The 24,958-nt window shown below is 34.4% G+C and overlaps 1 protein-coding gene across 8 annotated transcripts in view; it reads left to right on the top strand.

The window, feature by feature from the left end:
• Nucleotides 1-24,958, top strand: part of TMEM161B (transmembrane protein 161B) — a 72,761-nt gene that overhangs the window by 25,982 nt on the left and 21,821 nt on the right. For 4 of the 8 annotated variants that reach the window (XM_045033414.1, XM_003981137.6, XM_045033415.1 and 1 more), the window contains 3 exons: nucleotides 7,897-7,980; nucleotides 10,063-10,160; nucleotides 14,312-14,468. In XM_045033414.1, coding sequence (XP_044889349.1) covers nucleotides 7,897-7,980; nucleotides 10,063-10,160; nucleotides 14,312-14,468 — 339 coding nt within the window. Of the gene's footprint in view, nucleotides 1-5,154; nucleotides 5,220-5,788; nucleotides 5,912-7,896; nucleotides 7,981-10,062; nucleotides 10,161-14,311; nucleotides 14,469-24,958 lie in introns of those variants that run through there. The other 4 variants (XM_023258178.2, XM_045033425.1, XM_045033424.1 and 1 more) reach the window with 3 other exon arrangements.

Below are 24,958 nucleotides of genomic sequence, written 5' to 3'. Positions count from 1 at the left end.
CCTTGTCCTGGAACTGACATACTTGAACAGAGTTGGAATTTGGTGGAGGTGAACTTTTCTACAATTGTTGTGACTTCTTTTGGCAGTTTACAGAGTAATTTTTTAAGATTTTTTTTCTACCTTTTGTTCCTAGTGATACTTAGCCTTTTATAAGCTAATCCTACAGGTTATATATAGTTAGTGTATGGTTTCTCTTCACTTACTGTATTCTTCTGGCTATTCTGTGACTGCGTAGCCACGTTTATTCTAAATTAAAAGGTATCTCACCATTGATTTTGATTACCACAGACATGCTAAGTACAAAGTAGAGTTTAAGAAATAGCATCTATTCAAATTATACTTCTTACCTCATTATTTGAAATTAAATTTGTCCCACATTACTAAATTATAAATATTTTGTATTCCATTCTTCCAGGGTTTTTTAATAGAGAAAATATTTTTCTTCTGAGAAATGTTTTTCTCCTTTTTTTTTACATGCCTTTTTATATGACTATCAGATTTTGTTGAAGGGATTCTGCTTTAACAAGAACTTAAGTAATAAAATCTCTTCTGCCTGTAACCTGTGAGCATGTATTATTAACTTTGAAAACCCGACGGTGAACAGTCTAGTGCTCTCAGACTGCTCTATTACTCCCTCTCTTCACAAAGGGAGGAAAAATCATCGGAAGTTGGTTTGTCTGAGCTGCTTTTCCCTAACATAAGGAACACTTTTAACCATCGTTCAGATCATTTGAAGATGTTCTTTATCGTGTCCAGCATACCACTGTATTGTAGCCATAGTATTCTCTACTTTCTATTGTAATTAAAGTTCCTTTCTGTTTTGAAGTTTGCTTGGCCCCTCTTTTCTTGGAGAGGTAAGTGATAGGTTACATTCTTTGTACATTTGAATAGTGGGTTTTGCATGAGGAAGTAGGATTTTGCTTTTTTTTTTTTTTTTTTCCTGCAATAGCTTCCTTGCTGAATCTGCTTTCCATTTTTCTGATTGTTTAGCTCAAACCTTATGCATTCTTCTACCCCTTTATCTCCGGAGGCTCTCACTTTGGTTTGCTACTTCCTGTCATGTGTCCCTCATTGAAAATACATTATGGTTGGATTTACTCTGATTTTGTCTGATCCTGTATTGGGTAAAGAGCACAGTGTACCAACACCTTCATATTCAGTTGCTCTAATTCTTTTTGCCTGTTCTCTTTTGCATGTTGCCTGATCCAAGAATCTACAAGTTCCCTTTGGTGAGAGAAACCTACTATTCAAATGCACAGTAGGTGGGACCTATGACCTAAGGGAAAGGTGTAAACAGTCAGCTACTACCCTTGTGGAATGCCTGAGCCCTTGCTCTCTCCTTGCCTTAGTCATCTTAACTTCCAGTTCCAGAATGCCATGCTGTCCTATTAAAATTTCCAGTAAATAACAAGATAATGTGTGTGTGTGTGTGTGTGTGTGTGTGTGTGTGTGTGTGTATGACAAACGATATTTTAGCTACTTGTGCTGAAAGGTCTTCTAGGTTTTAAGCAGTATTTGTTTTCTCTTAAGTTTGTTTTTTCTCACTTGTCGAAATTATTGGGATTAGAATGAAGACTGAAAGTGTCCATATGACCTGTGTTTTGAAATAGAGTTTTGTATTGATTATGTATTAAAACTTTTTTAGCTTGCTCTCAGTACTAAGTTTTTCTGTATTCTTGTTTAGATTTTCATTTCAAATTTCTGAAATTTTTACTTCTGAAAAATTTTGAAGTGGTTTGCTTTAAATTACATTGCTGTTTAAAAATTTTAAGGAGTCTACATCAATATATTTTATACATATATAAACGTATATATACATACATACATTCTGATACATATTTTTTCAGTGCTGTTGAACTTCAGTAAGAAAGATAATGGCCTGTTAGTATGTTATGTAAGAGATTTACAAGAAAATTATTAAAAAATATTTCAGTGATTGAGTGGAGTGTAACCCTAGGTTGGCTTTAATTTCTGAGACACTACTGACAATTTGAATGACACGCAAATTTGTGAAGTGAACGTAAGTGAAAAAAAAGCCACTCAGTAGCCAAGGTAAATGTCATAAAATACAGTGAGATTAATACATTTAACTTAAATGCAAGAAGTTCAGTTTTTAGTGAGATCCTCTTAATACCTTTTATTTTTTAAAGTTTTTCCCCGTCTTTCAAACACAGTAATGCGTGTGATATAGAAAAAGGTAATAAATTGATAAAAAGGGAAAATAAGAGGTAATGGACTGTATTCTCATCAGCTAAAGACAATCACTGTGTACATTTTGTTGTATTTCCTTCTAATCTATTCATATTTTCCTCTCATGGTTGTGATTATATTGTATGTGCAATTTTAGAACATTAACGCAAAGCATTTTTCTCTAATTGTATTTTTGTAACCATTCTTATTAACTGCTACATAGAATCTAAAGCTAATTAGCTTTTATATCTGTCTTCCAAGCCCATATTAGAAAGGCATGGTGCAGCAGTTACAAGCAGATTGCGAGTCATTTTGCTGAGATAGACATACCAACTAATAGCAAAAGACAAGACTAAAAACTGAGACCAGAGCTAACGTATAGTACAAGGGAACCATATGGTATGGAATCCAACTGTGTCCGAAGCACTGACTGTTGAGGAAAACTGTGCAGCTGTACTTCTAGATTTTACTTGGAATTTTCAGATCTTAGGTGGCTACTCCATGCTGCCTGGCTGTCTTTGTATGCTCCACTTCTCTGACAGCTTTTCAACCCAAAGCCTTGCTCCTCAAATAGTATGCATGCCTGCCTCAGCTTCAGCTCTTGAAGCCAGAGCTCTGCACTCATTTTCTCACCACCAAACCCACAACCCTGGTTACCTGTGCAGCCCCTCTATATTTGTAAAGAATGTTTGTATATTTTAATTTTGGCCCATGGAAGAGGTGTCCTGTCTGTCAGGCCCCAATTCCTACATTTGTGCTCTGTACCCCTTTCCCTCTTTTACCTAGACTGCTCCTTTGGCCATTTCCTTTCTTCCCTGTCGTAAATTGCTTCACTTCCATTGGAAATTATTCCTGTTAGCACACACACCCATACACATGCTTCTTTTTTTTTTTTTTTTTAAAGATCTGTTATTAAAAGTAACAGCAACTACAAATAAAGAAGAGTTACAGCCCTGCCTCTGTCTTCTGTCTTAAAAAACAAAGCCTTTCCCGTGTCCATTTCTTAGTTTTGGCCTATTTCCCTGTTTTCTGTTATAGCCAAATTTGTTACATGCATTGTCTTCATGAACTCTACTTCTCACTTCCTTAATAACTGTTTAGTTTTCTGCCATGTGTTATCTTCCCCTTAGGTGATATTATTGATTCCATAAATACCACAATTGTGTAATGACCCCAGGTTATCTCTGAGCTCTAGATTCGAAAATACAGTTTTCCTCTTGATGTTTTCACTTGATATTTCATAGGTACTTAAAAACTCAAGCATGTTCAGATTCATAATTCTTCCTGTTCTACTCCATCTGAGAAAATGTACCACCATCTTCCTTAAATCAGAAAGGTAGATATCCTTCATTGTTTTTTTTCCACTTCCTACTTTTAGTCTATTACTGTTGATTCAGTGTCCAAAATATATTTCCTTCTCTCCTTGCCTCCATATAATTCACAGAGCAGCAAAAAAGATCTTAAAATGTAAATGAAGTTATTTGTCTATCCTGTTTCGAGACTATTATTTTAGCATAAAATCTAAACTCCATACTGTGGCCCAGGAGGATGTGCATGATCTGATCCCTTTTTATCTCTTCCACCTCCCTCATATGTTTCTCCTTGCATGTGGTGTAGCCGTCTCTTTGGCCTTTTGGTTACTGCAGCCTTTTGGACATGCTCTTCTCTTCCTCAATGCTGTTCCCCTCCATTCTTCTCATCCTTTAGGTTGCTGGGTAAATGTCATCTCAGAGAGATCTTTGTAACCTATAACCTAAGGCTTTTCTCTCTCATTCTCACCATTTGTTAGGTTCTTTTATATAGTATCCAACTTGTGGCGGGGTTTTTTTGGTCATTTTTTACTTGGTTAAATTCTGCCCCAAGTAGAATACAAGCACCAAGAAAGCAGGGACTTTCTTGTATGTGATTACATCTCCATTGTTCAGCGGAGTACTTGACCATAGGGGACTCCATAAGAGTCTGATGAATGGATGGATGGATGGATGGATGGATGGATACATACATGAGTAACAGACTAGAAGTGGCCCTAAGAGCACCCAGCAGCCTAAGATTCCAGCTTTGAACAATAATTTTTACTGATGAAGATGACCCATTTGTCCAGTAAGAAGTATAATAAATGCAATCTATTCTACAAAAATGGGTTCACAAAATGAGATTAAACAAGCTCGAGTATATTTAAAAAGAAAATGAGTCCTAGAAAATGTTAAGGATCTTAAAATATTTCATTATTATAGCATTCTAAAAGTAATTTAAGTTTTCCTATACTAAGAGTTCTTTTACAGATTAGTAATAATTAGCAATTATTCCTCAGTGCCAAACAACTAATTTCAGTCTTTATAAATGAGTTATTGCATAAGTGATCTTCTCAATGTTATGCACTCAATCTTTATCATTCATGGATTGTGTATTTGTTATTTGCTTACTTGCTGAAGTTCATTTGTAACCCCCCAAGTTCATACTGGTGGTGCTTTCAAGATCATTCATAGACATATCCAGATTGGCAAAATATTTGAGTGGCCCAATGCCCACGTTCCCAGCTGAGGCCTTGTTTCACTTTTCATATTATAAACAAGTGTGCTTTTTGTGGTCTGTTTAGTACCATGTTGTTCACATTTTAGCTTTAGCTTTTTGTTGATTTCACTATTTAAAATGGCCTCCAAGCATGGTGTTGAGGGGTTGTCTAGTGTTTCGAGGCATAAGATGGGCCTTATGGAGAAAATGCATTAGAAATATTCACAGAACTCAGGAAAATACTATACTTATGATTATAGTTATTAAATAAGCTTTCTTCAGGTGTGAATTACAGTGCTATTGGCTGTGAATTTAATGTTAATGAATCAACATTATATATTAAATAAGGTGTCTTTAAACTTAAACACACATAAAACAAGGTTTTGTATTTATTGGTTGATGAAAATGTTGTGACCAGAGGCTCGCAGGAACCTAACCCTGTATTTCCCCTAGGAGCAATGTTCAGTGTTCGCGGCGACTTTATAGAACATAACTACCGCGAATAACGAGAATCGACTGTAAGTTAAAATTCTGGACTTAAATCGAAATTTCAGGAAGTGCCTCCTCACCCATGTTAATTAGAGTTTAGTGACTTTTTGGTTGGGATATATTTTATTTTAAAACGTTTAAGGGGAGAACTGAATTAATTTTGGTTCAGTGATCCTTTTTGAGCACTTACTATATGCCAGTAACTGTACTAGTTTTGAAGTATACAATAACAAGTAAGTCTTAAAATCTTTACTCTAAGGATCTTTCAGTTAGGGGAGTATTTCATTTTAATCCAACTGGTCTGTTACCAACTGCAGTTTAATTTTGACACTACCTGGAGTTAATACAGACTCCATGGGTTAAAGACTAATTTCTCTGTAAGAATGCCTAGGTTTCCAGATGCCAGCTGCACGTCCTTGGAATCCTCAGGCCACCCATATTTCTGTATACTGGCTACTGGCTACAGATTGGGGCATTTTTATGACCCCTCTCGGGTTCATTAATTTGCTAGAACAGTTAGAACTCAGGAAAGTGCTATACTTATGATTATAGTTTTATTATAGAGATGATATAGGAGGAGATTTCGGAAGAAGTGCAGTTTGCATTCCCTCCCTGTGGAGTCAGGGCATGTCACCCTCCAGGCACATCATTGTGTTGACCAACCAGGATGCTCCTCTCAGCTCCAGTGTCCAGAGGTGTTTTGGAATTCCATTTTACATAGGTATGACTTTAAATTGGCCACAGGATTGAACTTAATGTCTAGCCCCCTTCCCCTTCTTGTAGATCAGATGGCTGAGGATCCCCACTTTAATCATATAGTTGGTATTTCTGGTGACCAGTCACCATCCTGAGGCTATCTGGAGGTCCACCTGGAGTCCTCCAATTAACATACCAAAGATACTCCCTATCACTAAGGAAGTTCCAAAGACTTTTGAAGCTCTTTGCCAAGAATGGGGGACAATGACCAGATACATTCTTTTTTTACACCATAGGGCAACTTGCCTTATAAATAGTAAAAGGTAAACTAGAAGTTTGCCAGATAGGGGCATTGATATTTATAAGCAGATACAAGAATATATGCAGAAACATCAAGGGATGAAAGAATTTGTAGAGTAAAATGTCACTTAGTCTAGCTAGAATGTCATGTTCCAAGGGGGAGTTGTTGAAGATGAGTCTGGTAAAGTAGATAGTAGTCAGATCATCAAAGTCTGTGGAAATAGGAGGTCACAAATCCTATGCGCATATGAGCCTTACAGTGTGTATTCTAACTTTAATGGAAAATTTCAAACATATACAAAGAGTAGACAGACTAATACAGTGAATAATGATTTTTATGATCTCCTATGTACATATCACAATTAACAGCTGGTGGTTAACATGTTTCATCTGTTTTCCCCTTCATCTCTCCTCCCCCTAACATATTACTTTGTAGCAAATATTATTTCATTCATAGATATTTCTGTGTATATTTTTAAAGTATATAAGCTTTTAAAATAACTATAATCCTATCTTTACAGCTAAAAAAATTTAACAGTAATTTCTTAATGTCATCAACTATCCAGTCATTATTCAAATTGCCAGTTTTGCAGTGTTTTTAAAAACAGCAAATCACTTGCTAACTTTTTAAATTGAGACATTTTACTTTAAAAATGTAGATTTTTTTTGTAAGTGAAAAATTGGGAGGTTTAGCAATACTAGGTGTATGTTTCTCCTTTATAAAAACAGGGCCTTGATCAAAGTCTTTGCCTAGCTGCCACTTACTGTTTTATCTTGAGAAGACGCTTATAAAGGATTTAAACAGTCATTTACCTTAATAAGATTTGTGTTATGGAAAGATAACTAAAGTTGGGATCAAAATGCACTGAGGAGAGTGTCCTGGCAAGACAAAGAGACCAGTTAGAGAGTGTTGCCATTAGAGCTAGAGAGGGACATGTGCTGAACTTAAAGTTCTTACAGGGAGCAGAGAAGTTAAAATTTTAAGAGTTAAAGAACAGAATTAATGATAATATGTGGTGAGGGCACATTGAAGATGAAACTAGAATATCAAATTTAAGTAGTGGGTAGGAAATTCAGGTGAGATAGGAAATTGAGAATGAACAGGTGGGTGCTTGGGAGGGAGTAAATGATTTGTTTGGGTGTTCTAACTACGTGGTGGAGGTGAATACACCCTGTTGTTGGTTAGTTAAACCCTAACTTAAAGGGTTTTGTAAATACAACTTTTTACTCTAATTCTTCAACACATAAAGTTTCAGAATTCTCCAGGTAAAGGAGGGGAGGATAGGAAAGTAAAGACTACTTGTAGTTTTGAGGACAAAGGATTCTTTTTAAGACAACTGTCAATTACTTCTATGTAAATGAGGGGTGGGTGGAAATTCTAATGTGCTCTTACCTGCAAAGTTCACTCCGTTTACTTTTAATAGTAAGCCTGTATAGCCTTAATATATATTAATACAATGTCAGTTTTAAGAAATATATCTACAAACAGCATTGCAGGGTCTGGCATCTAGTAAGTGCTTGGTAAGTGCTGGATTTGAATCAAAACCCTTTTAAGGCTTAAGCAGTAGTATTTAATTCAGATGAGAGTTTTTCACCTGATAATTCCCTTCAGTGTCTTCACACGTAGGAAACTCAATAAGTATTTGTACCATAAATGAATAATTCTGGTGATTTTAATTTCTTTATTTAAAAGGATTCTTTTTTTCTTAGTTTGAGATGGTATCAACATCCTACAGAAGAAGAATTAAGAATTCTTGCAGGGAAGCAGCAAAAAGGGAAAAGCAGAAAAGATAGGTAAGTTATATTGTTGAGTTTGTGAAGTGTTAATATTTGACACATTTGATATAAATATATTTTTTTACTTTGGTTAAATGAACATTTACTGCTTATGCCATGTGCAGTTAATATATTTGAGATCAAAATCCATGATCTAACATAATTTTAAATTACCCTTTGAAAAAACCCAATATGTAGTAATTTAATATATAAGCACAGAAGCGAATATTTTACTCAAGAATGGTTAACTTTATTCTTCTTTGTGTTTAAATTATGAAAACAGTACAGCCATCATATTAAAACTTGGTGGGGGTTGACTGGGGAGAAAACCATAGCCCGTGTCTTTACCCTGTAACTCATTTACAGATACCTGTTGGTTTGTTTTTTTCCCCAGGTTTTGCTTTTATTCAGTATTTTTTAAATAAAAGGGGTAGACAGTACAACTTCTTAGGTCCCATTCAGTTGCTGCATATTGTATTGACATTTAAAGTTTATGAAGAAAACTGCCTGCTAATAAACCTCACTGAATGGACGACCAAACTTATCTGTGAAATGGAAGGACCAAACTTAGTAATTTTCTAGGATCTCTCCAGCTTTAAAATTTTATATCTCTATTTAAATTGAATTCTCAAGGAAAGTACATGATAATTATCCTCTCTATATGGACCTTAGTGTCCTCAACTGAGGAGGATTTTAGGACCTGAAACTATGATTCTAATATATTACAGAATGTCATTGACAACAACTTGTCACCAAATTTCTCATGTGTATCATAAAAATTATATTAACCTGGGCTAATGCATTTGTAGGTGCTAGAGTTTTTTAAAGCATTAATGATTATTTGGCATGAAATTGAAAATTTTAAAAAGGACCTTTTTTTTTGATCTTACTGCCATTCTCTTTTGTGCTTATTACAAATACACCTTGAAGATCATTGAATATTTAAGTGTAAACCCTCCTTCTCTTTATTATTATTCTGAAAAGGCTTGATTTATTGACATAATTAATATTTTTACTGAGGTTTTCCCACAATAATTGAAAAATGTGTCTTGGTATTGTAATTAATGCTATTGAAAATTTATTATTTTCTATATACATGTGATTGTCTTTAAAAATTAAATTTAGGAATGATCACATGTGTACCTGAAGAATTCTTTTATTTCTCCTATTTGTGATTCTCAGAGCAACTCCAGATTAGGTGTTCACATTATTGAATTTCTCATGCACATAAATCTTAGTATATTTCTTCAACTCTGACTTGTTTATAGCTACAGGTTTCTTTATGTGTAGACATGTATAATTTCAAAGAGAAATGCGGTTTGTCTTCATTTGTTTTTACTCTTATACCTAAAGAAATAGTTGAATAGTTTCAAAGTGAAATACAAGAAAAGATTCCAGTTTTTATGTGTCATGTCATAGTAGAGCTACTTTTGGGGCACCTGGGTGGCTCAGTCAGTTGAGCTTCCGACTTCAGCTGAGGTCATGATCTCCTGGTTCATGAGTTCAAACCCCACATTGGGCTCTGTGCTGACAGCTCAGAACCTGGAGCCTGCTTCAGATTCTGTGTCTCCCTCTCTCTCTGCCTCTCTCCTGCTCGTGCTCTGTCTCTCTCTCGAAAATAAATAACAAATGTTTAGAACAGAAAAAGAAAAAGAGCCACTTAACCTTATTTTAGGTTTCCTGAGATTTTCTTCCATTTGTTTAAATATTATGTGATAATGGTATTTCTTTAATTTTAGATTTGCTTTTACTCTTATACCTAAAGAAAGAGATGTTATATTGTCTTTAAATGTATAGAAGAGAGAATAAGAGAAATAGAGTGAAATGCTAAGCTAGCAATCAAGATTTTGTCACTAATTTAGTACCTCTTACCCTGGTAATCTGTATGATTGACGTAATAATTTACATCTACGTTTCGTAGTCCCCTACCCCTTTAAAAACTACTTTTGGGTATTCTACCTCCTTTTTTGATGAAATATTAGAAATTCTGCTTTTTTTTATACTGTGAAATTTAAAACCTCTTTTGTGATTAGTTGATACAAGCACTTGGATAACAGTGTAGGTAACTTGTTTTTTGTGTCACTTGTCTGATTTTTATAGGAAATATAATGGTCACATTGAAAGTAAGCCATTAACCATTCCAAAGGATATTGACCTCCATCTAGAAACAAAGTCAGTTACAGAAGTGGATACTTTAGGTAAGGGGAATCTTGGTAAAGTGTTTTGTAAATCTCATTTTATACTATGCTAGTGAAAGTGCTTCCATTTTATCTATTGTGGCTAGATTTTTTTGGTTAGTTTTTAATCATTAAGTCCATTTTACAGAATATGAAATCTTTTTCAGAATTTAGAAGCTCAAAATGACTTCATTTGAATTCCTTTGTCTACTCACCTAACTTGTACTAAGAATTATTTTTCCCATTTTTCAGAAGAGGCTGACTTACATGTTTGTTATGCAGTTTCTGTTTTATGTCGAGATCACAGTCAGTTTTCATTATTTTGAATTCTAGACTTCTTACCATATGTGCCATTCTGCTCCTTTTATGATATGGCTTACAGAAATGCATTTGTGTGTTTGTATTTAATTACCTGTACTAGAATGATTCAGCTTTATGCTCATGTTTAGTAGAAAGGAAAGTGGTTTTAGAATAACAAAGTGGGGAGCACCTGGGTGGCTCAGTTGGTTAAGCATCCGACTTTGGCTTAGGTCATGAATGATCTCATCGGTTGTGGATTTGAGCCCTGCGTCAGGCTCTGTGCTGACAGCTCAGAGCTTGGAACCTGCTTCAGATTCTGTGCCTCCCTTTCTCTCTGTGCCCCTCCCCTGCTTGTGCTCTGTTTCTCAAAAATAAGTAATGTTACAACATTGGATTAGGACTGGATTAGGAATCAAAAAACTTGAATTCAATATTTGCTTTTACCCACTGTGTATCTCTAATAAGTCATTTGGTTTTTTTTTTCCTGTATATCAGTGTTTATAATTGCATAATAACTATGATGATTTTAAATTTAAAGTGAAATTTATGTGAAATTATTTGAATCGTATAAGAGAATGATATCTAAGGTGAAACTGTATTAAACACTGATTTTCAAATGGGGCTGTACATCAGAATCATTTGAACAGCTCTTAAAAATAAAGATTCTTGGGGCGCCTGGGTGGCTCAGTCGGTTGAGCGTCCGACTTCGGCTCAGGTCATGATCTCACGGTCTGTGGGTTCGAGCCCCGCATCGGGCTCTGTGCTGACAGCTCAGAGCCTGGAGCCTGCTTCAGACTCTGTGTCTCCCTCTCTCTCTGACCCTCCCCCGTTCGTGCTCTGTCTCTCTCTGTCTCAAAAATAAATAAACATTAAAAAAATAAATTAAAAAATAAATAAAATAAAGATTCTTCATATCTACCTCCAGAGATCCAGTAAATCTAGAGTGAGTTCTGGGAATTGAATTTGTATTTGTTAAAATGCTCTTAGTGACTCTTATTTTTATTTTTTTTTTTTATTTTATTTTTTTTTTAATTTTTTTTTTTCAACATTTATTTATTTTTGGGACAGAGAGAGACACAGCATGAACGGGGGAGGGGCAGAGAGAGAGGGAGACACAGATACGGAAACAGGCTCCAGGCTCTGAGCCATCAGCCCAGAGCCTGATGCGGGGCTCGAACTCCCGGACCGCGAGATCGTGACCTGGCTGAAGTCGGACGCTTAACCGACTGCGCCACCCAGGCGCCCCAGTGACTCTTATTTTTGACCAGTTTTGAGAACTAATGGTTTACATGATAAGTGAGGGATAAAAATAACATATTAAAAGGAATAATTTTGATAATGTATAAATCATAACCACCCCAGAAAAGCCTTAAGAGATTCATGTAGCATCTCATATAGAATTATTTATTGATACAGAATGACTTCAAGATATTTGAAAGTTGATTCTATATTTACAAATATTTTACATACATACGTGTGTGTGTATATGTGTGTGTGTGTGTGTGTGTGTGTATCTGGGAAGAGTGTCCTAGAACCCAAAAAATGTCCGTGAGGAACGGTATAAATCAGTTGTCATACTGGTTTTCGACCGGTTATGTCATCCACTTTTTTTCTTTTTAATTATTTTTCATGCAAAATTTAAAACCTTTAAAAGCACTTTGACTTTTTGATTGGTTGTCACATTTCTTTTACTAATTTTATATGTGTGCTTGTATAAAATTCACAAATGTGTAAATACAAGAATATATATATATATATTTATACATTCTCCCTGATTTCTAGTACATATTTTTGTAATTTTTACTGATAACTAATATTAAATGAGTAATTATCAACTTACTAACTTAGTAATAGCTTCAACTGAGTACTTGTCAGGCATTGTTGTAAGTGCTTTCCTTGTATTAACATTCTTGTAATTCTATAGGGTATGTAACGATTATCGACTTTTTTTTGGGGGGAGGGGCAAGGACTCGAACTCAATTAAATAATTTGGCCAGGGTTACACACCGAATGTGGTAGAGACAGTCAATGAGAACTAGGCTGTTTTAACGAACTTACAAAGATTTAAATTATGTCTTTAGAACATAGCTTATTCAGTATTTTGTTTCATTTGTACAGTTTTGAAACTAACTGCAAATGATATTAGTTTAACAAGTGGTCACATAATTTCAAGAGCAAAATAATGGAGAGAGATTTTACTTATGTTTATATTTACGTAATCATTTGTGAATGCATGCTGTGTATGTGTGTTTAGGTAAAAGTAGAGAATTTTCTGCCTGTATTTAAGGTATATTCACAAGCTTAACACAAACCACTAGGCTTGATGAACTATAAATTTTCTTTTGATTCTAATAGCCTATTAAAAGACACATATGTATATTATTGAATACAAAACAAATATAATACTTGGGTTAAATATGTAGCCAAGCATGTGTATAATTTGTACTTTTTTTTGAATGTATATATGATTGGTATCCCAATAAGTATCCTGAATGTCTGTCTCAATTTGTATTAGCTCTATTACAAGAACCTCTTAAAGCGTATAAGAGTATTTGAAAAGTCACTTGGCTGTTTGCTGTGAGAGTTCTCTGGAGGAAGCTTCTGTGAATGTGAGCGGGCATGAAGATGTGGAACACTTACTTCACCTGTTATTAATAAAAATTGAAAGCCTTTAAATAAATGGATATTTGTCTATCTGTTCTACCCATTTCCCTGTCCTCCTTCTGGAAGGTTATTCAAAAGGATAATTGTAGTGGGGAAGAGAGGTAGCTAGAGGGTAAGAATCCCTCAACTGCTTGAGGGTAAATCAGACTGTTGTTCCTAGGCTATTACATCTTTCACACACAAAAAAGCTAACACACCCATAATAACTTGAAGCAAATAAAAAATTGACCCAGTCGTAGAAGGATTTGGGATTTTTGCTATCTCACAGAGATGTAAGTCTGGTTGGTTTGTTTTGATATTGTAAATAAGTCTTAACCTTGAGTCTGGTATTTTATTTTCAGAATACTTTTTCTGTGAGTGCGTGATTTTAAAATATCCTCAGATATTACAGTTTATAACTAAAATTTTTCTAAAGCAGCGTAGATCATTTTATTATGTGCCAGTGGGAACATAGGAATTGATGTTTTTGTATATGATTTATTTGCACATTTTCAGGAGGTCTTCTACAAAATGATGTTGATATTTTGGACTCTACTCTGGCAGAAGTAAACAAGAATATCTGAGATGAAGAAGATAAAATCATTTATTATCAGAGAATGCTAATTTTAATGTAAACCCTTTGTTGAAGGGGTATGGTGTTAATGGAAAATTGACAGGCATTTCATCAGCTTTTCTTGCAGGAGCACAAGAGGGAGTAAAAAGCATATTATTTCAATCTGTAGTAACTCACAAAATTATTAATCCTCCTTTAGTACAGTTAATAACTGTAACAAAGTTTACCTCTTCCTTCATAGAAATGAAAAATGTACGTAAGTCTGTAGGACTGTATACCAAGTTAAATCCTGAAGTTAAAGTATCATCCTTGAGATTCTTTAAAAAAAAAAAGCTTTTTAATTTCTGTAAAAAACAGCTACTCAGCTAAGAAAATACCAGCTCATTTTGCAATCATGTTTTTAACAGTTTAAGTCATTTTTGATAATCATTTTAGGTTTTAAAAATTATTTAATTTATGAGGTATTAAAATTTAATTTTGGATGTCAGCATTCTTGATCTGTTTTCTGCATTTTTAGATTCTCCTATTTGCAAACCTTAACATTGCGTATCAACAGATTGAATAAAGTTTAGCATGATTAAAGTTATTATAGATAAATCCTCCTGAGCTACTTATGAAAGTTAAGTAAACTTTTTTTTTAACTTTTATTTTTCAGCATTGCATTACTTTCCAGAATACCAGTGGCTGGTGGACTTCACAGTGGCTGCTACACTTGTGTATCTAGTAACTGAAGTCTACTACAACTTTATGAAGCCCACACAGGAAATGAATATCAGCTTAGTCTGGTGCCTGCTTGTTTTATCTTTTGCAATGTATCCTTCAAAACATCACTAATATTAACTTATATATTTGTTCGTCTTGTGCAGCTAACACAATTAGACCTCATCTCTGATTTGAAAAAACTTTTAGATTATTAGAGAATTTTTCTTTGTTGAAATCCTCTATTTAATAGAAAAAATTTTCCAAAGTAGAGGTAGTTTAAAAAGTGAAATATGAGAAAAGATGCCAGTACCTGTCCTTTGCTTTCTCATGTGAATCTTATGGCACAGGGGAGCCACTTTACCCTGTTTCAGATATTCTGATATTTTCTTCCATATGTTTAAATATTATGGGATAATGGTGTTTTTCTAATTTTAGATTATTGTATCATTCTCCCCCTTCCTTCTCCCAAAACAGTAAGGAAATAACTGTTCTATCAAATCAGTAGTCAGTTTTAGTGATGCCCCTGAAAATATTATTTATAGGGGTGCCTGGGTGGCTCAGTTGGTTAAGCCTCTCTTAATTTCAGCTCAGGTCATGATCTCACAGTTAGTTTATGGGTTTGAGCCCCACATCGGGCCCCACGCTGATGGCATAGAGCCTACTTGGGATTCTTTGTCTCCCTTTGTCTCCCTGCCCTCACGTGCATGTGTTCTCTCTCTTTCAAAAACAAATAAGTTTTTTTTTTTTAAATACTATTACAGCAAAGCATTATAGTGTCTTATTACCTTCTTTGGACAATTTTTTTATTCTCATTACATAGAAGCTAAGTTTTTTTTTTTTTTTTTTAATTTTTTTTTTTCCAACGTTTATTTATTTTTGGGACAGAGAGAGGCAGAGCATGAACGGGGGAGGGGCAGAGAGAGAGGGAGACACAGAATCGGAAACAGGCTCCAGGCTCTGAGCCATCAGCCCAGAGCCCGACGCGGGGCTCGAACTCACGGACCGCGAGATCGTGACCTGGCTGAAGTCGGACGCTTAACCGACTGCGCCACCCAGGCGCCCCAGAAGCTAAGTTTTTTTTACAAAATTCTAAAATTTGGTAGTTCAAGTAAGTCATTTCTATTTTGTTTTCCCATGTAAGTATCTTTCTGGAGCTCTCAATTCTGTAAACTGACTGCATAGCTGTTAACCTGGGATTTTCTTCATTGACTTTCTAAGAATTCCCTGTGCCTGTTTTTGGATCACATCATCTGCCCTTCCTTGGCTTACTGTTTTGCCAGTATAATGTCCTTGATTATAATGTCCTTTTGCCTCCTATAATGTCCTTGAAAGGGGTGCTACATTTTTTTATCGATATAATCTTGCATGCCTGAAATTATTTTTTCCTCATACTCAGTTGATGGTTTGACTCTGTACAAATTCTAATTGTTGGGAAACTGGATGTCTTCTTGCTCTTGGAATATGCCTTCCTTTCCCATTGCATACACCCTCCAGATGCTCTTTCTCTTTTGGTATTACGAAGTTTTCATCGCTGATTGGGTTAAGTTCTTGGTTTAGCTTTTATATCTGGGAAGTCATCCTTTATTATTGGGCAATTTTTTCCCCTTTTATTAAAATTAAATATTTTCTCCTCCATTTCTACCTCTCCAGAGATAATTTCATCCAGCTCCTTTCTGTTTGAGGTTTCCTTCCATATTTCCATGTGCATACAAAGCTACTGCTTGTTTTTAGTTTTAGGCTATAACTGTTACTATTACCGTTTCATTATGGAAATGAGGACTTGGCACATTTGTCATCTATTACTGAACATTTCCCATTCACCTCATCTTCTAGAGATAGTAATGTCATTTTTTAGAGGAATATTTAATGTTTATGTTGTAATTATATAAATACTATTGACAGATAAATATTTGCCTTAATTTTTCCTTTGCATTTTTTTTTTTAATACATGATCTTAATTCAACCTAAAACTCTTCTGGTTGTATAAATCTCAATATATCAGATATATGAGGTAGTATGTTAGTTTCATCTTTGAAAAGGTTCTTGTGGAGTCCTTGGACCCAGTTTCAATTGGTTAATCTTTCCACTTGATGCACAGCTATCCCATTGGGATCACCAGTTTTCACTATCTTAGGGATTGTCTTTATTTCTCTTGACTTGGAGCTATTTTTCCTATATTCCATGTCTCTTCCTTGGTTTGCTTTCTCATTTGGGTGGAGCATATGCTCTAGTATTAAGAAAGGTTGCATGAGAAGTGCATTTTTTGTGATCTTGCATTCCTGAAAATATTTTTATTCTGGCTGAAAATTACTTGATCTGTTGATTGAGAACAGAATTCCGGGTTTAAAGTTATTCTTTTGGTAATTTTGAAGGCATCGTTTTATTGTCTTCCTTTTCATTCTTTTAATGAATTCTAGTTGCCATTCCAGTTTCTGATTTTTTATATATTCTCTTTTTTTCTCTGGAATTTTTACCATCTTTTCTTTGGCTACGTAAGGTGTTGAAATTTTATGGTGATGTACCCTTTTGTGGATCTGTTTTCATCCATTTTGCTGAGACTTTACTCTCTGGAAATGCATGTTCTTAACTTCTAGAATATTTTTTTGAATTATTTTATTTGTGATTTTCTTTTCTCCATTTTCATTGTTTCTGGAATGTTTATTATTCAGATACTGGATCTCTTAGACTGGCTAAGATTCTCTTTTTTCTCTCCTATGTGTTCATATTTTGATAGTTTTTAATTTTGTGGGAGGTTTTTCTCAATATTCCCAAACCTTTGAGTCTCTGTTTCTAATTTCTGCTGCAATTTTTAAATTTTTTTTTAATGTTTATTCATTTTTGAAAGAGAGACAGAGCATGAGCATGGGAGGGGCAGAGAGAGGGAGAGACACAGAATCTGAAGCAGGCTCCAGGCTCCAAGCTGTCAGCACAGAGCCCGATGCAGGGCTTGAACTCAAAAACCGTGAGATCGTGACCTGAGCCGAAGTAGGATGCTTTTTACTGACTGAGCCACCCAGGCGCCCCACTGCTGTAATTTTTAATTACTTTCAAGAGCTCTTCTTCTTTTGTTTTCCCGTCCCACCGTAAGGAAATCTGCTTGCTTTAGATTAGGTTATCTTCTTGTGTCTATTTGAGATGTTGATTTTGTTCGGAGTTGTCTTTCTGCCAAGTATGATTTTTATTGTAGGTTGCTTTTGTTTGCTTGGTTTGGTTGCAGTCTTTCATATTAAGGACTTTTCTTAGTTCTGGTGATTGTTTTTGCCTGTGTGAAGTCTAAGCCACTAAAAAGCTGAATGAAAGTTTTAAGCAGATGGTGAGGCAAGTTGTTGAAACATCTAGATGGGCCAGGGATCATCTTTTTTACCTTCTCCAAAACATAAATCTCCAGACCTCTTTGAGGTGGGGGCAGTTTTAAAGTGCTGCTTTTTAGTAGTGCTTCTTTTTGCTAGTCCTTCTTTTTAATATCTCCTGCCACCCCTAATAAGCACATTTGCACTTTAGCCCATTGTAGAGAATTACATGGCATCTGACCACTTCTTATCCTACCTGGGAGCTCTGCAGTAACATCAGGTTTTGTCTTAGCTTTCCATTTGAGTTTCCTCATGCTGTTTAGTCAGTTACCATTTACCTGCCTGCTTTCTGGCTTCTGGAGTTTTACTGCTTTTATTCTTCTCATTCATTGTATTTATGTACCCTAAAACAAGTTTTCTTTATACTGTCATTTTGGTGGAGGTTAGGGAGAGACCAAAAGTCAGTGGAAGTGCTCAATCTGTTATTTTTATCCACAAGTTTTATATTGACTGTTTAATAAGATTCTGTTTTTTGTCTTCTTTTTCAGGGACTCTTGGTAATGGCATATTCTTCCTTTGAATGGTTCTTTAACATATCTCCCTTTTTCCACTTATTCTATACTATTTTCTTAATTTTTCTCATAATTTTCTCTTTTAACCCTTTTGTTGAATTTTTTATATCAACTTTTTAAAAACATTTATTTATTTTTGGGAGAGATGGGGAGAGAGGGAGACAGAGAATCCCAAGCAGGCTCCACGCTGTCAGTGCATAGCCCAACTCATGGCTCCATCCCATGAACCCTGAGATGACGACCTGAGCTGAAACCAACAGTCAGCCACTTAACTGACTGAGCCACCTGGGCACTCCCTTGTTATTATTTTTTTTTTTTTTTAATTTTAAAAACTTGGAATGTTCTCATAGCATTCTTGTGTCATGGATACATAATATCTTTATATTTCTAAGGATATTACTATCTTTTAATTTTTAATTTGCACCTTGTATTGTTTATTTTCTGAGTATCCCTCCCCTTTTGCTTTAATCATTGTCATGTTCGAGATTGTTCTTAAATGTCTCATGTCCTTTGATTTTCTGTTTATATTTAATAAGGAAGAATTTAAAAATTAGAAGTTTTGTGCAAGTGGTTGCAACTTGTTGATTGGTGGCCTTTTTTGTGCATGATTAAGTGGGGACTTTATATTATCCTGGGGGAGACCTCTTAATATCAGTGTCTGCAGATTTTTTGGGTCTGTCATTTGGGTCTGCTGTTTCATGGGCAACAAGAGTTGCCCATTTTCTCATCTTTGGGGTATAAGTGTAACAGCCAGTGTTACAGATACTGATTGGGGAAGAAAACTCAGAGACTCAGCATTCAGTGTATAGGCATTAATTTAAATGCATGTCTGTGTCCCCCTTGTGCCCCTTGTTTTCAGGTCTTCATTGCCACCCTAAGTTTTGCATAAATATTCCCAAGCCCAGTCTTTTCTGGTTTAACATTTTCTCATAGTATTTCTTCTAAGGTTCTGCCAGAGTTAAGGGATGACCATCACCTAATCTGTATGATTAGGCAAGAGAAGTTGTAAGAAGTCTAATTATTGCTAACACAGACATACAGCCTATCCTGTTTTCATTAATTCTGTAACCCTGCCTTCAAAGGTGCCCACTTACCTCTAATTCCTGACTTTTCCAGAAGCTTTTTATGAATGAGTTGGCTTTCTTTTCACTGGATTTTTTTCCCTCTCTAGACCCAGTGTAACAGAGAAAGCTGAAACCTAAATCAGTTTTTGCTTGTCCCATCTACTTAGATGGTCTTCCAACTTTTGTTGATATTTCTTTTCTAGAAACTGTTATCTCTTCCTATTTTTTGTTTCTTATGGCTTTTAGTTTCTTTCCTATATGGTTTAGTCAAATTTTGGAAGTAAGAATAAGTGCATGTCCTACATCTTCTATATTCAGCTAGAGACTGCTGAACTATCTTTTAATACTATAAGTGGATACTATTTTAAATATATGGTATGACTTGGCATTCAACACCAGTATGTTCTTTGTTGACTCTTCTGGATTGAGTTAGGTATAACGTAGACCAGAAGAGCCAGAACAAAATCTTAAGAGTTGACATCTTTACCAGGTATATATTCTGTTGGATAGAAATACTGATCATGTGTGTCAGTTGAGAAACATCCCCAGATGTCTAGTGCTATACTCATTTCAACAGGAGATTAAGTTGAAGCATTTAGAATATTACTATTTAATTCTATAGTATTAAATATGTGAAAGTACTATGCAGTCAGAATAAAGACCCATCTCTAGACATCAGGTTATATAAACACCAAAAATATCTTAACTTGGAAATTAGCACTAGCTCCCATGTTACTTTTTTCATACTTGAGTTCTCATGTTCTCTGAAACATCGCTTCTTTTGGAGTATGCTTGTCTTCATTTTCTTCATGGTTGATAGCATGATGTCAAATAACGTTTGTGATATTTATGTTGAAATGCATAAATAGTGCATTGATAACCAGTTTGATTTAATGTGATACAACCCTTAGTACCTATTTACCAGAGAAATTAGAAAAATGCACCTCTTAAGAGCTACTCAGACTATTGTTTATGTGAATAAATTTCATCTTTCATTTCACTCAGTAATGCCTAATAATGTGAGAGCAAAGGTCCCACATAGTCTTCAGCACTGAACTGGCTCTGCTTAGTTTTGAGTAGTGCACTCGTGAAATGCACCAAACAATAGCATCTCTGCGGGAATCTAGTAGCTGGCTGTCTCCACCATCCTAGAGAAGACAGGAAGTGCTGAAGGGCTTTAGAATCCAAGCTATTTTCTGCCAACTTTGACCCTTCACAAAAGGGATAGGGAAGAAGGAAAGTAGAATGGTGTATATGTTGAGGTATGTGATTTTCCTTCAAACTTGCATCGTGTGAGAAAATGATCGACTGCCTTCAGTAGTATGCAGGAAACCAGAATTTGAATGTCATATCCAGATTAGCACTAGGGAGGAGTCTGTTTATAGCCTATCTTTTATCTTAGTTATAACATATCTGGTATGCCTTTCACATCGTATGAACAGAGTATAACTGCTGTGACCTCTGTTTGGCTTCTCTTTATTTTCTTATTGTATGTGCCTACTTATTAGTCAAACACATGTCTCCATTGATTACATAGGACAATAGCTCCACTTAATTCCAGAGTCACACACACATCAGTTAATTCAGAAATTCTCTGCAGTTGTTACTGATAAAATGTCCTTTGTTAAAGTGGTCCCAAATTTAGACACGAATAATAACTTAAATAATTGGTTCATTTAAAAGCAAGGAAGAAAACTTCTATTTCTGCAGTCATTTTGTTTTTGTCTCCCCATGAGTTTTTTTTTACATACTTGTAGGGCAACAATTAGAACTTCTTCAGAATCTTGGAAGTTCTAAAAGCATAGGAATGAGTTTTTTAAACTTGTGACACTAAAATCTTGAACCTGCTACCTAAAACTAGGCTGTCTTTTATCATCAGCTCTACTTGCTATGTTTCAGCAGAGTTGTACATGCATCTCAGCTGTCACACCTTCCAGTCTCACTCCTAAACCCAAACTAACTCTCAGCTTTTCTCCCTTGCCCATTTGTAATTGTAACCACCTTATTTGGTCAAGTGTGTGTGTTCCAATTCCATTTATGCTGAGTTACATGGTATGGGGAAGGTAAAAGGTAAAGAAAGCCTTACAGTGAGGATGGAACAGTTGTGTTAATTGTCTTCCCTGCATGATGGTCCATGAAGGCTTAGAGTCACTGGAGAAATGTCTACTGATTTTATAATATGAAGTATATCATTTTTATTTATGAGTAAAGGAAGACAGAAAGGTAAAAATGATGCTTTCAAAAAATCCAGTAGTCCTTGGGTGGAAGTAAAACTTTTAAAAATTAAAACTCTACTATCTATGGATTTTTTTTTTCAAAGAATCTTTCCTTATGAATAAGCTGTATCACGGAGTAATATTGAGTCAATTACGTGAATTTGAGTGAGAAGAAAGCTATTCTACAAAGAATGATAAAGCTTCTCAGTAGTCCTATTATATTTGGTTAAAGGACTGGATCATTAGTCACATTTCCACACTGCTTGTATTTTACAATGTGGATGGTTTAAGGTACAAAACCCTATTATGTATGTTTTTAAGGCTATGTTTTAAATTTTTAATTTGCCTTGGTTGCCAGCCATGCAAATTTTACACAACGACAAAAGTTGGGAATGGTTTAAATTGAAATAAATTCTAAGGTTTTCTGTGTTAAATATTTCAGGTTTTTTTGTGTAGATTTGTAAATTAAATGTTTCTAAATTGAATGCTGTACTTGTTTGCTATAGGAAATAGACAGCTATAGCAAATTATCACAACTTGTCACCTTTTCTAAATTCCTTAAGGATTCTAAATTGCTGTATTCTTCTTTACAAAATGTTCTGTTTTATATTAACAAGAGAAATGAAGCACTAAACCCTAAAGTGAACTGCATAAGCTATCACGTCTCCTAGTGAGAAAGGGACAGAGTAAAAGCTTTTGAATCTAAGCCAAAGTACTTGTTTGAAAATTTGTACATAGCATGGTGTGTCAAAGATTGTTTTATAAACTTTTAAAGGTCTTCTGTGATACCAATGTTGCCAAATTTTTTACTTTTCAGGTTGGAAACCTAGAGCTATATAGAGAACTTACTTTGAGAGATAAAATCAGTATTTCTGATTTATTAATTTATAATTGAAATTTTTTTTCCCCTTTTAGCTAGGAAGTGAGAATTTTTCTCCTACACCTAAAAATTTAAGGATAGTCTTCATTGTTCTGCTATATTTTTTTGCTTGCTTTTGTTTTGAAATAAAACCTGTGTTTTATGCTTTCAGAAACCCATGACCATTATTTCCTTCCACAATTGGGCTAGGTTGAGGCTGTGTCTGTAAGCTTTTGTGGGACAGATTTTAAACATGCAAAAGTTTTTGCTTAAATCTGAGAGAAATTTAGGTTCGGTTTCTTTTCTCTTTAAAATAAAGTAATTGAACCTTCTTCTCCTAGAAAATAGGAAAAACTTCTTTAAATTATCCAAGTTGGTTGTTTTGTTTTTTAAGTTGGAAGACAGGATCAATTCTTTTTAAAAGGATTTTACTGGATAGGCCATTAAGGATTAATGTACTTGTTAGTTTTCATTGTACACACTGTAGCAGAATCTTGGTATAGTTTTTAGGTTTCTTTGCAGTGAGAATGCAAAGTATAATGTGTTTTGAGTATTTTGGTTGCTTTTTATATAAAAATAGGTGTTAAGAGGTTTAGCCATTTGAATAGAAAACAACTTTATTGTTAGTGGTCACCAAAACAAGACCATAATCTTTCACAGAGTAGAGAACTTTCACTTTAGATGAAAATGACTGACTTGAGTGGAAACATGATTTTAAAAAGATAACCATAAATTTTGGGAAAATTTTTTTGAGAATCCTCTGTTATTAGGATAGTATCCATTATATTTGTTTATTGGCAACAAAATACTTATTCTCAGAATATGATCTCCTTCTATTTCCTTCTCAAAAAAAAACATTGATAAATATCTTTGAATAATTTCAAGATGTTAGGATGTAGAAGACATTTTCTTAATAGGAGTATTGGGTCTTTAAAACAATGTAAGTACAAACTAAACTGAAACAGTGTCTCCATAAGTATATGTTCTTTAAGTTGTTATCCGAGATCTGAGAGAAATTTGCCATTTTAGATCTAAAAATTAAGCTTTCTCATTATTTAAAAGCTCTTTTCTCTGGCTCAAAGATAAATATATTTAAAATGTTTCCTACTGATTGAATCTTTCCACTTGTCCTTGATTTTTCTTTCCTGTTGTAACTTTTATATTTGCATCTATAATGGCCTAATTCCGGTTGCAGAAAATGTTGATATTGAATTAGAACTTTAAAAATGTCAGCCATGTGGCAGAAAAAAATTTATCCCACCCCTAATGTTTTTCTTTAGCTCAAAGGTTGAAATTTTATGATCTAAAATACATTAGCCCTTAAAGTATGTGATCCATTCAGCTAAGAACTGAGGGTTAAAAGGGAAAAGAAAAAAAATTATTAAAAGAAAAATTTTGAAAATGACCATTTGCATCAGTAGTTTTGCATATACAATTTTGAATATTTACTAATATAATATTCACTATGAAAGTCTAATTAACAGTTATCTATGAAAATAATAAAGGTAGCAGGAAGAACTTATAGAGAAAGCATTTGACCATTATTTTCATTAAATCGTAAATCAGGAACTGTCTTGTCTTTTACATAGTGTTTTTTGTTATGCATGTCTATAAATACAGAAGCTTAATTTTTTTGGTCTAATGTTATTTACATTATCAGGTTGTATTTATTTATGAAAGGACAAAAGTAAGTATATCTTATTTGGAAATTGTGGAAGAAAGAACAGACTGAAAGTCTGTTTTAGAGAAATTTCATTTTTAAATTATTTAAATTTAAGTTATTTTACATATAAGAAATTTTATTTTGAAAGTCATTCAGATACCTGAAAGTATTTCAGGTGTGGTTTATTATTTGTTTTTTTATATGAGTAATTTATGTTTAATAAGCATATTCATGAGATTGGAGCATAAAAGGATTTTTCCATATTTCAAAATAATTTGTTACATAGGTATTAGAGAAATTTGATAAGTAGCTCAATAAGAAACTTTGTTACTATCTCAGCTAGTACAGAAAGTTTCTGTAAGTGATCTCAAAGTTACCAAAGTTGTCAGTGAGGAAATCTGATTTATATTCTCTTACATCAAATGCTAACAAAAGTCTCTCTCCTTCTCAGGAAGTTTTTTAGTCTATTATCATATACTACTGTTTGGTCTTATTATATATTAACTGAATAAAATACACATTGCTCTAAAAGTTTGGTAAAACAAGCAGTTGAGTTTTGAGTTGAAACATGGTGAAGATTCTACAAAATATAATCCCAGGATAGATGTCAGTTGGTTCAGCAATAAACTGGCCAGGAATAAACCGTTAGGCACGGGGGTTATTGCTGGAAAATACACAGATTTTTTTATTTTGGAGAAAGAATAGAGCTCTTGGAAAAATGCCTGTTTAGTTCTTTATAAAATAGGTTAAATATTTGTTCTGTTCTGTGTTGTTTATACATCAGGTCTTTGTCAGTGGATGGATGATTAGATTGTTTTGAAATCATAAGGATTTATGATGATACTGTTCCACAGCATTGAAACATTTCTAACAGTTGGTTAGTATTAATTACCATTAACATTTCGGTATATTTTAATAGGATGTGGAAAAAATTTC

Source organism: Felis catus, chromosome A1 (genome assembly GCF_018350175.1).
Source record: "Felis catus isolate Fca126 chromosome A1, F.catus_Fca126_mat1.0, whole genome shotgun sequence".
In the NCBI taxonomy this organism is placed as follows: Eukaryota; Metazoa; Chordata; class Mammalia; order Carnivora; family Felidae; genus Felis; species Felis catus.
The sequence above is the reverse complement of the archived record's forward strand: the minus strand, read 5'-3'. Positions and strand labels throughout refer to the sequence as shown.